We start from the raw sequence: 13,507 nt of genomic DNA, 5'->3' as shown, positions 1-13,507 counted from the left end.
GTATACTGTAAACATACTGTATGTATTTGTATTTACTTTCACTGTATTGTACTTACAGAAAACGTAACTAACATTTACTGATGGCTAAAATGCTGGTTATTTGAGAGTTCAGGATAACTGAATGCCGGAGCATTTACTGTAGTGTGTCGCATTATCATAGAGAAGTGTCGGTAGGGCATTTTAAAGAAGGATCTGAGATCACTTCTAAGCCACCCATCAGGGCACCTAGATGGCCAGTGAAGCCTGCCTGGGGCTGGCTTGAACTCTTTACCCGTTGTCTGGTTTTGCACACAAATTGTTCCCTATTAACTTCCATGCTCAGGCTGAGGCTCAGCCTTCGCTGGGCATTCCAAAGCGGGTGCTACCCGGAGAGGGCGCTGCAGCCCCGGGGTCCCAGGCAAGGGTCCTTAAACCCGGGCTGTGGACAAGCCCTGACGCACGGCCTAGCCAGGGCCCCAGCCCGGGCCGGGGGGCTCTGCAGGAGGGAGTGTTCTGGCCCTCGGGGCCCGGAGGGGTTAATGGGGGCAGCACCTGGGCGCCGGCCTATGGAGCTACCCGGCTCGGCCAATCAGAGCGCCGCGGGGAGCAGGTGTTCGCTGTCGTCAGGGCTCGGGGTGGGGCGGCTCGGGCGCCGCCGCCGCGATGGTTCGCAGGCGCCGCGGCGGCGATGGGGCGCGGGCAGCAGCCGCGCTGCGGAGCTGAGCGGCCCGCGCGCGCTGAGACAGCCGGGCTCCGGCAGCAGGGCGGCTGAGGCGGCTCCCCGCGGGGAGAGGCGGCGCGCGCGGCGGCTGGGCGCGGGCACGGCAGGCTCCTGGCGCAGCCCCGCGTTCGGGAGGCGCAGGGCTAGAGGCAGCCCCAGCGGCGGGGGCCGCGCGGCTCGGCCCCCGCAGCCCGGAGCGCGCCCATGGCCGCGTACTGCCTGGGCCTGGCGGGCGCGGCTTCAGCACCTGCTGAGCTGGACAGCGCCTGCTGCATGGAGCTGCAGGGGGCCGCGGGGGCCGGAGCCGCTCGGAGCCCCGCCGCTGCCGCCGCCGCCTTAGCGCCGCTCCAGGGCGGCCCGGGGGAGCTCGAGCTGGCGCTGGAGGAGGAGCTGGCGCTCCTGGCGGCCGCCGGAGAGCAGCGGCAGCCGCCGCCGCCGCTCGGCGGGGAACAGGAAGCTGGGCCTGGCCCGGCCGGGCAGCCGCCCGAGCTGCTGTCGCTGATCCGGCAGAAGGAGAAGGACCTGGTGCTGGCCGCGCGGCTGGGCAAGGCCCTGCTGGAGAGGAACCAGGACATCAGCAGGCAGTACGAGAGGATGCACCAGGAGCTCACCGACCAGCTGGAGGTGCGGGTCGGCGGGACGGGGACCCAGCCTGGCTCGGGGAGGGGAGGGGACGAGCCGGCCGCAAGGACACACGCGGGGGAGACCAGGAGTGAGCGGTGGGGTCACTCCAGGGTCACTTGTTGTCTGGGGGACCTCGGCTCCAGTGACAGGAAATAGGGGAGCTTGTGAGACCTGGAAGCCGGGCCTGGAGGGACTCTGTAAGGGGGAGCAGGAGGGAAATTGGGGCTCCAGCAGTCACCACAAGCCTTGCAGGGCCTTGGGGTGGAAGGGAGAAAGGAGATGTGGCAGTCCTGGTGGGAAGGACTCAGCGGGGAGGGCCAGAGAGAGAACCAGAGGGAGGTTGAAGGAGCAGGAAGACTGGAGCTCCTTTGGAAAGCACGGAGGAGGGTCTTTCCTCACAGCAAGTTTTTCTGTCTCATCTGTTCCCTGGTCTGGAGTTGGCAATGCCAAGTTCAGGACATTGCTGGAGCCTTTTCTTGTAAAAGAGCACAAATAACAAGCGTCCTCCCTTTTTTTATGTTTGGCCAAGTTACTTTTTCTGTAAAGGTAACTTTTGGAGACTTGTTTATACGTTTCAGGTTCGAGTCCCTTTTGTCTGATTTACTTTGAACATGTGCACTGTACACATTTTACATATTAACTCCGACTCTACTACAGGTTGAACCTCTCTCATCTGGCACCTTCGGAGCTTGACCAGTGCTGGACAAGAGAATATGCCAGACCACAGGACGTCAATATTGTCTATCAGCTTTACGAATGCTTCCACTGATTCCAGGGTTCTTAGAAGACAGTTGGGGTAAAACAGAACTAAATAACAGCACAGAACACTGAGAACCAGGCCTGGTAGCTGTAAACAAACTTTATGGACCACGAGAAACTTGTCTACACCCATGATAAGTGGTCATCCAGCTAAATAAAATCATGCCAGATTATGGATGTTGCCAGAGGAGAGAGTGCCAGATTAGAGAGGTTCAATCTATACAAGGTTTAATTCTTTCTAAAAGAAAATTTCTATATTGAAACTTTGAGATGCTTTGCTTTGACCTCTCCTCTTAACTTAGGCCTATGAAGGATGGAGGAAACTATGAAAATCTCTGACTACCCAAAGATAAGGTATAGAACATTGCAAAACTCTGTCTACAGACCTTCCAGGTCCTACCAAGGGAACAATAGTTAATGGAAATGAAGCCCTCCAAAGTTAACATCACAGTAATTTTTTAATGACCTGTATATAATCAAACAACTGGATAGGCTACTGGAACCTGGGGAACTGCATGAAGGCATTTCAGTACCAAATGATGCCCAACCACCAGAAAAATTCTGGTGTGGTTGGTCATCTAGAATACAGTAATTCTTCATATGTGTATCTTCCTTTATTGTGTTTACTGGAGTTGAGGCATATGGTTATTATAAACTAAGAGAGAAGCCACAACAGACCTGGAAAGGCATTTAGCAAGTCATTGGCTGAAAATCTGCCCCCGGCCCCTGTGATGGTAGGAAAAAACTATTTGGGAAAAATTACTGAATAAAAGGAAAATATTACCCCTTTCCATTTTTTTGTACTGTATAGAACAGTCTGCAACATAGCGTGCTGAAAGTTCTGTGAAGTAGGTGCTGATTTTGCATGTAAAAGAGTAGGTACATTTTAACTGTGGACATAATACTTTTTTATGACTAGATTAAGGACACTTCAGAATCGAAACTTAAAGTAGAAGGCACTGTGTTATAGTACAGCAGTGTCCAATAGGAATTCAAAGATCTCCACCCTTGTGGTTTTTGTCTTTTCATATTTGCCACATTTCCTCCCTCCTCCTCCAGAGCCAGGCAGCCCCAGCAACCACCCCCCCATTTTAATTCATTGCTGGCAACTTGCCAGAGCTGCCGGAGCTGCTGCTGGAGCTGCCACTGGGGCCACTGCTGCTTCTGTTGTGCGTTTCTCCCATCAAGGGCTGGGGCGAATGTGTGGGGCAGGCATACAGCGCTCCCCATGTGTGGCTCTCAGGAGGAGCCACATTTAAAGGCTCCAAAAGCCTCATGCAGCTCAAGAGCCATATTCACCACAAAGTGGTATCCTATTCACCACATGTGGTGAATGGCGAACATATTGGACACCTCTGGTATTGTACATAATCTTTGTACCTTAGCAATTGGCTAGTATGCATAATGTATGTCAACAGATAACATGGATATGTGTGAACTGTCTGCTTTGAAAATACCTATAAATAGCTGAGATGCTTTTTGCTAGGAACTCAGTGGATTGAGATATGTATTGATTTTTGTGTTGGAATGGAGTAATAATAAATGAAAGGCCTTTTGCCAGCGGCTTCTCTTAGACCAATTGTATTACACAACTATATGAAGAATTACTATTACAACAGTTCTTTGCTTAGCGATTTACAATAGACATTTTGAATTCTACCAGTGAATATTATTGAAAATATTGACCCCAAGGAACACTGTTTTAGAGATAGGTTGAACCCTGACAGATTAACCTTCTAATTTGAGATCATTACCTGACACTGACCTTGTGTGCCCACTTCAGCATATCCTTGTCTTTGTTGTGGAATCATACATCTTTGCATATTCAAGAGGTTTTGTGAATTTATTGTATTGTGATGACCTATGGAAAATGACTCTTTGGAAAAGAGAAGATTGAGGGGGGACATGATAGCAGTTTTCAGGTATCTAAGAGGGTGTCATAAGGCAGAGAGAGGGAACTTGTTCTTCCTTGCCTCTGAGGATAGAACAAGAGGCAATGGACTTAAATTGCAGCAGAGGTGGTTCAGGTTGGACATTAGGAAAAAGTTCCTAACTGTCAGGGTGATCAAATACTGAAACGAATTGCCAAGGGAGGTGGTAGAATCTCCATCACTGGAGATATTTAAGAAGAAGTTAGATAGATGGCTACCAGGGATGGTCTAGAACGTGCTTGGTCCTGCCATGAGGGCAGGGGGCTGGACTCGATGGCCTCTCGAGGTCCCTTCCAGTCCTACTCTTCTATGATTCTATGGTTGTATGCTCCACTTGGAGTATAAGGGGTTAAGTTAAGTACCAAAGTCCTTTTGTTCTGTGAAATTTTTTTATCCTAAAGGGAAATCTGCTTTTTTGTTACTAAGACAAATACTTTCCTATAGCCAGTAAGTCTCTCGCTGTACTTAAACTTCCCAGTAATTTTCAGATAGCAACAGACATGAGGTGACATTTGTTCAAAATGTTGTTTAATTACATTATTCATTAGTTTAATTTTCCCACAAAGTGCATGGTTTTAACATTTAGCTCTTTCCACTCTTAGTAAATTAGTTTAATAGCTAGATTGGCTTTTGTTTTAAATTGACTGAGAGAGTGTTCTGTGATAATATCTTGACTCTATCATATCCTGGGACCAATATAGCTACACAAATTCTGCAAAAAATAAATATAGATAATCCTGTGTTCATCAAGCAGTGTATTAGGAAAATTTAATTTACTTCAATGGGAGCAGGAGCCCACTGGGGTGGAGGGGCAGGGGAAGAAAAAGATCTGTGTTTATTTTAATCCATTTCCCTGTGTTGAGCTTTCTTTCTCCCTTTGTAGAATTTGTTATTGCTCCTTCCTGAAACTGAGATGTTAGCTGAGATCTCCCTGGTTGTAACAGGTTTACTGCTGTTAAATAGCAATAGCAAGTTTCAAGAGATATTTCCTCCTTCTCACCCAAGTTAACTGTTCAGAGCTGATGCTGAGAATTAGTGACATTTCTCCATTACATTTACTTTCCAGCTGCCAAGGTACTGCTCTACTCTATTGGAATCATCAGAACAGCTATAAATCTATATTCTCTCCTCACTTTTTGCATTTTCATAATTTTGTTCTCCTCTGAAACATACACATGCAATGCACAGTTAGTTCTTTGTAATCTCCAAAAAGTAGTGTCTGGTTTACTAAGATTCTGTATCTGATACAGGTTGAACCTCTGTAATCCTGAATTCTCTCATACGGCACACTCCGTAATCCATCATAATTTTCGTTAGCCAGATGGAAACTTATCATGGGTGTGGCCAAGTTTCCTATGGTCCCATGAAATTTGTTTCCAGCCATCAGTCTTGGCTCAGTGTTTTGTCCTGCTATTTAGCTGTAATTTACCCCTCAATGTCTTCTAAGAGCCCAATAAGAAGTGTAAGTGTTCATAATGTGCTAGACAATATTGAGCTCCCCTTATCCGGCAAATTCTCTCGTCCAGCACTGGTCAGGTCCCGAGGGTGCCAGACAAGAGAGGTTCAACCTGTGCCATACACACTATTTTGACAGACTTCTTGAGCAACAGCCATACAGCAAAGTTCTTTTGAGATAACAGTTGTTATTTCAAAATAACTTTGGAGTATCTACACTACACACATTCTATTTTGAAATAAATTTGAAATAGCAGGCACGTTATTTAGAATTTCATAAACCTTATTGCAGGGGGAATAATGCCTATTTCAAAACAGCTATTTTGAAATAAGAGTTGTTAAGACATGGAATAGTGTTATTTTGAAATAAGCAGTAATGGCATCCAATGGTACTATTTCAAAATAGGAACGATGGGGCCAGGCATGTTATTTCAAAATAGGTATTCTGGAATGGCTTATTTCAAAATAACTGATGTTTAGATATAGCCTTAAGAAGGATCTGTACTACAGAGTTGTGTCAACAGAAGAGGCCTTCTGTTGACAAACTTAAAGAGCATCCACACTACAAATGCATTCTGTCAAAAATCTGTCAGCAGAACACAACCTTTTTCCCAGCAGAGTTCTGTCTTGAAAGTTTGAGGCATAGCACCTCTGTAGACGGATTCTGTACAGAAAAATTGTGTAGATGCTCCAGGGGGCCCTCTGTCAATAGAGGGGGCTTCCAGTTCATTGGGCATCCCTGTCTGTAGAGCTTCCAGTTAGCTGTTGTGTTGACAGAAGGCTGGGCAGTCTGGCTGCTTTCTGTTGACAGAGAGCATCAACAGGTGGAGCCCCTATTAGGTGTGGACATGTTCTGTAGACAGAGGTTCTGTTGGGAAATACCTGTTGACAGTGACTTCTGTCAACAGAACTCTGTAGTGTAGACACAGCTTTAGTGTCTAGTCAGAGAATGAATACATGTCTAAGTATGGACTCCGGGTTATTTTATAGTTTGAATGCTCTCTAATCTCATTGTTATCCTCTGCATGGGATTTAAGAAAAGGTCACTGTTCCTTTCTGTGCCCTTTTTCCAGCATCTTGCAATGCAGCTTCTCATTGTACAAGGAAACTCCCACTTGCTCTTGTTTTTTTTAAGTCAGGATAGACCCAGCTCTGTTAATTGGATGAGGATGTACACTTTCACAAAATAATGTTGTCTAGAATTTAGTTCTGAGTGAAATATAAATGAGCATGTGCGGAAAAAATACCGATTTGAACCATTTAGTCTATCACTCCTGTCAGTACTAAACAACATGGAAAAACAGAAGAGATCACCATCAGTCTTACAGGGGTCTGGGTTTGGGGAAGGATTGATTATAGGAAGGTTCTGTTTTTCAGACAAATAATTGTAACAATGAAAACAGCAACATAGACAAAGCAAGACTAGTCAGCCCATCTTGGTGGATTCTACCCCTTTGACTCTGCAGTTGTGTCCCACAATACTTTTTTGTGTATCTCTTTCACTAGAGCTATTAGCTCTTCCTGGCCACTGTGTTCCCTGAATTATTGTGGTTCCCATCTGCTGTATCATTTTCATTTATTTAACTGTTTTGCAGTACATGAACACAATATTTTTAAATATTCATTTTGGTCCTGTGTATATGCTTACAGTTTGTTTCTGTTTGTTAAGTACAGTAGCTTTCTTTATACACCTGAGAATTTTGATTGTAATCTCTTTGCACTACTTATACCCATCATGCTGAGGTTCAGTCTTCTGTCTATAACTTTCCCCAATCCTTCTGAACAGTGCCTCACAATCAATGAGATATTGAGTTACAAAGGAGGTTAATTTTGGCTTGATGTGTGGGTATATACATGCATAACTCCCTCTCACCTGCTAAAATTAGAATGTACCCCGCAGATTGCAGCAGCTATAGCAGCATTAAACTAGTAGGAGACACTTTTCCTTGTGAGATTTCTATAATTGAGATGAGACACTTCAGAGCAGGAACTGTCTTTCTTCAATTGTTCAGTTCCTGGCACAATGAGGCTGATCCATGACTGGAGTGCAGGTTCTAGCACAATATAGATAAAGACACCCAAGAAGTCACGCCACATAAATACTGTGTGATTTTCCTCTCCAGGGGTTTATGGACATGAAGGTCTAGGGATCTGTTCACTATGGAATTGTGCCTTGGGAGAAATGGGGAATTGCTGTCTTAATCCCATTGGCCTGTTGTCCCATGCTGTCCCTTGTTCTTGGAAGGAGGACCGCATTAAGGAGAGGAGGCATTGGCAGCATGGCTTCTGAGGGAGTCAACTTGCCATGTGGGAAAAGGGAACCCCAGGAGTGGCAAAAAGAGGTTTTACTCTTCAGTGTACCCAAGATTTTTCCTAAGAATCTCGGAGCATCAACAGGAAATGGCTTCACTCTGTGCCCAGTTAGCAGTCAAGCAAATTTGGTCTGTTACACCAGAAATTCTCTGAACTTGAGTTTTCCAAGTAACTTTAGCTTTCTTGAGTTTTTCTGCAAAAGGGCATAATATGGAAGCAATTTGACTTAATTTTCAGTTCTGTGTTAGTTTAGCCTCCATTTTTAAGCCTTCAGTTAATTGCCCGCCCCCCACAATATGTACAAATTCTAATAGACTTCCAACTACGTGATTTTTACAAATTGTAGATGCAAAATTGTACCTACAAAACTAAAGTCAATTTCTGAAAATCTGGTCTTAAATATTTACATACATATATTATGTACAGGAGTCACTTCACCAGCCACTGACACACAAGCCGTTTTGGGTGGAAAAAAGTTGTTTTACAGCACACAGTAACACTGTGTACCCAATTAGGACAGGAGGAGCCATATGACAAGAGGGATTGCATAAAGCAGGGGTGTACAGTGTGCTCGCCACTCACCTCATGTGGCAAATAGGACACTACATTGTGGCAAATATGCGGATGGCCAGCCCATGGCTCTTGAGCTGCATGTGGCTCTTGGAGCTTTTAAATGCAGCTCCTCCTGAGAGCCACACATGGTAATGCTGTCTGTTTGCTCTGCACGTATGCCCCACCTCTTGGTGAGAGAAGCACATGGCAGTGGTGGCAGTCCCAGAGGTTCTGGAGAGTCACAGGCATTGAATTCAAACAGTGGGGGTAGGGGAGTCTGAGGGTGCCTAGCCCTGGGGGAGGGCATTCAGTTGGGGTGGGTGAGCTAGGAGTGCCTGGCTCTGCAGGAGGAGGAGGGCATTTATTTAGAGCCAGGGCAGGGGGCTGGGAGTGCCTGGCTCCATAAAGGTTTGTATAATGTAGCGAATATAGAAGGACAACCACCACAAGTGTGGTGATTTTTGAATTCCTATGGGACACCACTGGCATAAAGCACCACAGATCTCTGTGAGAGCAAGATAAGAATGAGAGGATGGTACTATTGACCTACGCCCAAATTGTTTGAGTTGCCTCATGTTTGTCTAATTTATTAATTGGCCTATGTGACCTAAATTTTCTGCTTATTGACATTCAAAGTCTGCTTTGCTGTTTCTTTGTACTCAAAATAAAATTTGGCATTTTGACTACCTCTAACTACAAAGCACATGTGCAGATTTATTATTGGAATAGGAAGAGTTTTCAGTATCTGTTTCTTGACTCTAATGTAGAGTTGCAAGTGACATAAAAGTATTAAATTCTTGTTTTGCATTTGCTATATAGAAGCACAGGGAGGAGCTGATGCAAAACACCAGGGACATCTTGGCATAGGAAATCTGGTAGGAACATTCAGCATGCTGTGATTTTTTTCCCATTTCATAATCTTTTTTCTTTCTTTCTTTCTTTCTTTCTTTCTATTACCTAGCATCTGGAACAAGAGAAACATGAATTAAGGCGACGGTTTGAGAACAGAGAAGGGGAATGGGAAGGAAGGGTATCTGAATTGGAGAGTGATGTGAAACAGCTACAGGATGAACTAGAGAAGCAGCAGGTTCACCTTCGTGAAGCAGATCGGGAGAAAACACGCGCCGTCCAAGAACTATCTGAACAGAACCAAAGACTCTTGGATCAGCTCAGCAAGGTGAGGCCTTCGAGTAGGGATACCAATGGTGGAAATCTCCACATTAGTCAAATCTGTCATTCAGAAAGTCTTGAGCTCTTCTGTAATCAATCTTTTATGCAAATGAGGGAGATCCTTCCCTTAGAAAAAATCTGTTCAGTGGCTTTGCTCAGACTACATCAATGCCCCAACACAAAATATTGTCTGTATACTGCACTTTGAATCCTGAAAGTGGAGATTCACAACACATTTACATATTGCTAATTGTCCAGTAAGGATTTTTTTATTCTGGATGTTTTTAGACAACTTTTTTCCTCTCCAGGATCTTAAATCAGATTTCTAAACATCATCTTGAAATGTCTGGAATATTTTAATATCTGTAGGATAAGACTAGTCTACTGTCGATGTAATGAAGACACCAAAGGCCCAATTCTGCCTCCAGTTATCCAGGTGTGACACTTATTGAGTTGCATGGAATATGTACTGTTAGAACGAAGGCAAAATTGGTCACCTGAATGTAATGAGCTAATTCTGTCCATGGTCGGGGAGAGCAAAGGGGGCAGCTGTCCTGGGACATGGCAATTTAAAAGAGTCCAGGGCTCTGGGACATCACAGACACTACCACAGCAGCAGCAGCTGGAGCCTGAGGCCCTTTAAATCACCACCAAACCCTGCTCAGCACAGTCCAGGCGACACCAGAGGCTGACTGCCCCTAGCCTTGTCCCTTCTCTCTGAGGCCTCACCTTCCAGGGGGCCCAGAACAGAGACCCTTCCACCATTGCCCAGAGCCTACCAAAACCTGTTGCCAACCCTGATCATGGCGCAGTATGCAAAACTCTGCTGCTATCATTGTGATTACATAATTTTTACCAAAGACAAAATTTGGCCCACTGCACGAAGCTGGATTGAAAACTGAAAACTACAATGAGAAATTTCTCTCAATTAAATATACATCTTCCATAATTTCTAGAAGGGTTATGAAGGTTGTCAGGGCCCAAAACTAACCTATCTTAGCAAATTAAGAATCGATATCCTTTATTCCATGGTACTCCCAGAGAACTCATCATGTATCTCACAAAGTGGGCTCCAACCCTTGCAAGATTATGTCAAATTACATTTGTTAATCTTTAAGGTGCCACAGGACTTTTTGGTGTTTTTAATAGAACTCAAATGGTCTGTATGGTAGTATCTCTGCAAAAATGTGTTGTGTGAACGTGCTAAATTAACACTGCAGCGTATCAAGTGCAGTAACTGGAACGGTACAGTGCACTGTGTCAATTCAGAGGCCTGAGGTCATCAGAGAAGCAGCCTGGGTCAGGATTTTATCGTCTAGAGCTGATAGGATAAAGTGTTGGGAAAACAAAAATAAGGACCAAGTTGCAGCACGGGCACTAAGAGAATACCTGTAGCTGGACACAGGGGTTCTGGTGGCAGTTGTGCATTCACTTTGTCTATTTGTGTACGTGGCTTCTGCAAGATCTCTGTATGAGAGGAAAGATGAATTTGTGGTTAAGTCATTGGCCCTCAATTTAGGAAATTTTAGGTTTTGTTCTAGCTCTACCACAAATTACCTGTGTGGCACTGGGCAAGTGATTTAGTCTGTGTCTTATTTTCCCATCTCTGCTTTTTATTTTGAATTGGTATAATAATCGTTATCGAGTTCCTGAGGTGTAGAAGAGAAATTCATTAACCTGTGTGAAATACTGTCATACCATACTGATACGACTATGTACGTACCTACTTAACCTATACTTCCTATCTTATCAATTTAGGTAGATGGCTTGTGGGAGCAGGGACTGTCTCTTCCTATGTGGCTGTGTCTACAATACAAAATAACTTTGAAGTAAGCAACTGCGAAGTAGAGCATGTACGGACACCTAACTTCGAAGTTAAACTTCAAAGTGAGCCACTACTCCGTTCCCAGGAATGGAGTGGGGACTTCAAAGTTAGCCTCCCTTACTTCAAACTTAGTTTCGAAGTAAGGGAAAGTGTGTGTAGATGCTCTGCATGCTACGTTGAAGTAGCAGCTTACTTCAAAGTTAACTTTAAAGTAAGTTTGTAGCGTAGACGCAGCCTGTGTATCCAAAACAACTAATACACCAAGATCCAATCTCTGTTCCAGCCTCTACTTGCTACTGTAAGATAATTAATAAAAAGGGTCTTTTAATGATTGAAAGTATTGGCTTCTTCCTTTGGCAGGAAGTGACTGAAAAAATCTTTCATATTATTTCTGAAGGAGGTTTTTAACAGATGGCAATCCCACATACTTCCTGCTGCCAAACAATGGACTTCTGTGGCCTGTTGCTGCATGTACAGTTTGGATGAGGATGCATCATTCCACATTTAGTTAAGCTTCTTTTACGTAAATTTAACAACATAAAGTTCCCACCATTTTTGCAATGAAAATCTGTTTTCTGTTACAGGAAGTAGTGTTGTGTTGCTAGAATAGCTTTCAGTGTTTAGAGAAAGTGGAGTGTTAAGTTGCTTTAGTTTCCTTCTAAGATAGTTCGTATGTAGAATCAAGCAACATCTTCTGCTGACATGATGTTATAATGAGCTATTTCAGTCAGTCCCTCTAGAGACTGAAAACTGGGGGAAGATCAGCCAGAACTTTTTCAGGTACAAGTCTCCAGAGCAGGTTTCAGTTACTAGCCACATGCTGTCCTTTCAGTGACTAATCTGTCTCAAGTTTTCAAATACGTATTTCCTCTTCAGATTCTGTATTAAGAGATGGCAGCTTTGTAGGAATGGAAATAAAAGTTTGTTTTTGCCCCTTTGCCTTACTTTGCTTGGAGAGAAATACCTTATCCCAATGTTGAGGGCCTGCATAATGTTTTTCTTTTTCAATTGCTTTCTATTTGTTACCTGCACAAATTTCTTTATCCCTTCCACACTTCAGGGACACACCCACCCTTACCCAGTCTCCAGGGATCAGGTCATAACTTCCTGCGGGTCTGCAGGATCTTTGCCACTGAAAAAGCCTCACACCATAACATTCTTATTCTCTATTTATTGACAATTGCCAGGCAAGCAGAATACACACTAAGCACACAGTGTCGTGCTGACCACTCCTGATAAAGGCAGACACACTTCCCCTGTTGGCCAGACAAAGTCAGTCTCTCTGGATACTGGTTGTTGCACTTCATGGGCTACGTCTACACTAGCCAAAAACTTTGAAACGGCCATGCAAATGGCCATTTCGAAGTTTACTAATGAAGCGCTGAAATGCATATTCAGCGTTTCATTAGCATGTGGGCGGCCGCGGCACTTCAACCAAACTGTCTTACATTCTTAAGCTACATCTACACGAGCCCCAAACTTCGAAATGGCCACGCATTCCTTTGAGCAGATGGGAATAAGGGGACTTCAAAGTAGGCGGGGTCCTTTCGAAAAGGAGCCCCATCTGGATGAGCTGCGCGGCAGCGAGCCGCGTCAATTTCGAAGTGCCATGGCCGCCCGCATGCTAATAAGGCGCTGAATATGTATTTCAGTGCTTCATTAGTAAACTTCGAAATGGCCATTTGCATGGCAGTTTTGAAGTTTTTGGCTAGTGTAGACATGGCCATGGTGATGCAGAGGAATTCTGGCATCTCTGGTCTTTGGCTGTGTCGTGGATATGAGCTCTTTCAGGTCTTTTTCCTTCTTCCTCTTCCTTCCTTCCTGCTCTTTTTCCTTCTTTTCCTTCCTTCCTGGACCCCAGTTTATGCAGTGACACTTAAGTCCTGCTTAGCTATACCTTGACCAATTATTTTAGTATAATTTTACTAACCAATCGTAACCAACTGTAACAGAATTAGCTAACCAATCAGACCCCACCACCATAGCTGATTTACACCTAGCAAAATTAATTATACAGCAGACAGAAGCAATTACAAACTAGAGATCATACAGACAACCAATAGGAAAGTGAGGACAACCATCATAGAATGAGGATTCCACAACCTCCACTATTGATAAGTAGTTTCTTGCCAGCCAAAATGCTGCTAAGTTTTCTCCACCCGTCTTGAGGTCTGTTTC

General features: G+C 44.6%; 1 protein-coding gene across 2 annotated transcripts in view; it reads left to right on the top strand.

The window, feature by feature from the left end:
- The first annotated feature begins 904 nt into the window (after positions 1-904).
- Positions 905-13,507, top strand: part of BICDL1 (BICD family like cargo adaptor 1) — a 67,961-nt gene continuing 55,358 nt past the window's right edge. For both annotated transcript variants that reach the window (XM_075012699.1, XM_075012698.1), the window contains exons 1-2: positions 905-1,324; positions 9,296-9,511. In XM_075012699.1, coding sequence (XP_074868800.1) covers positions 905-1,324; positions 9,296-9,511 — 636 coding nt within the window. The remainder of the gene's footprint in view (positions 1,325-9,295; positions 9,512-13,507) is intronic.

Source organism: Carettochelys insculpta, chromosome 18, assembly GCF_033958435.1.
Source record: "Carettochelys insculpta isolate YL-2023 chromosome 18, ASM3395843v1, whole genome shotgun sequence".
Taxonomy (NCBI): Eukaryota; Metazoa; Chordata; order Testudines; family Carettochelyidae; genus Carettochelys; species Carettochelys insculpta.
Note: the sequence above shows the minus strand (reverse complement) of the source record. Positions and strands in the feature narration are given on the sequence as shown.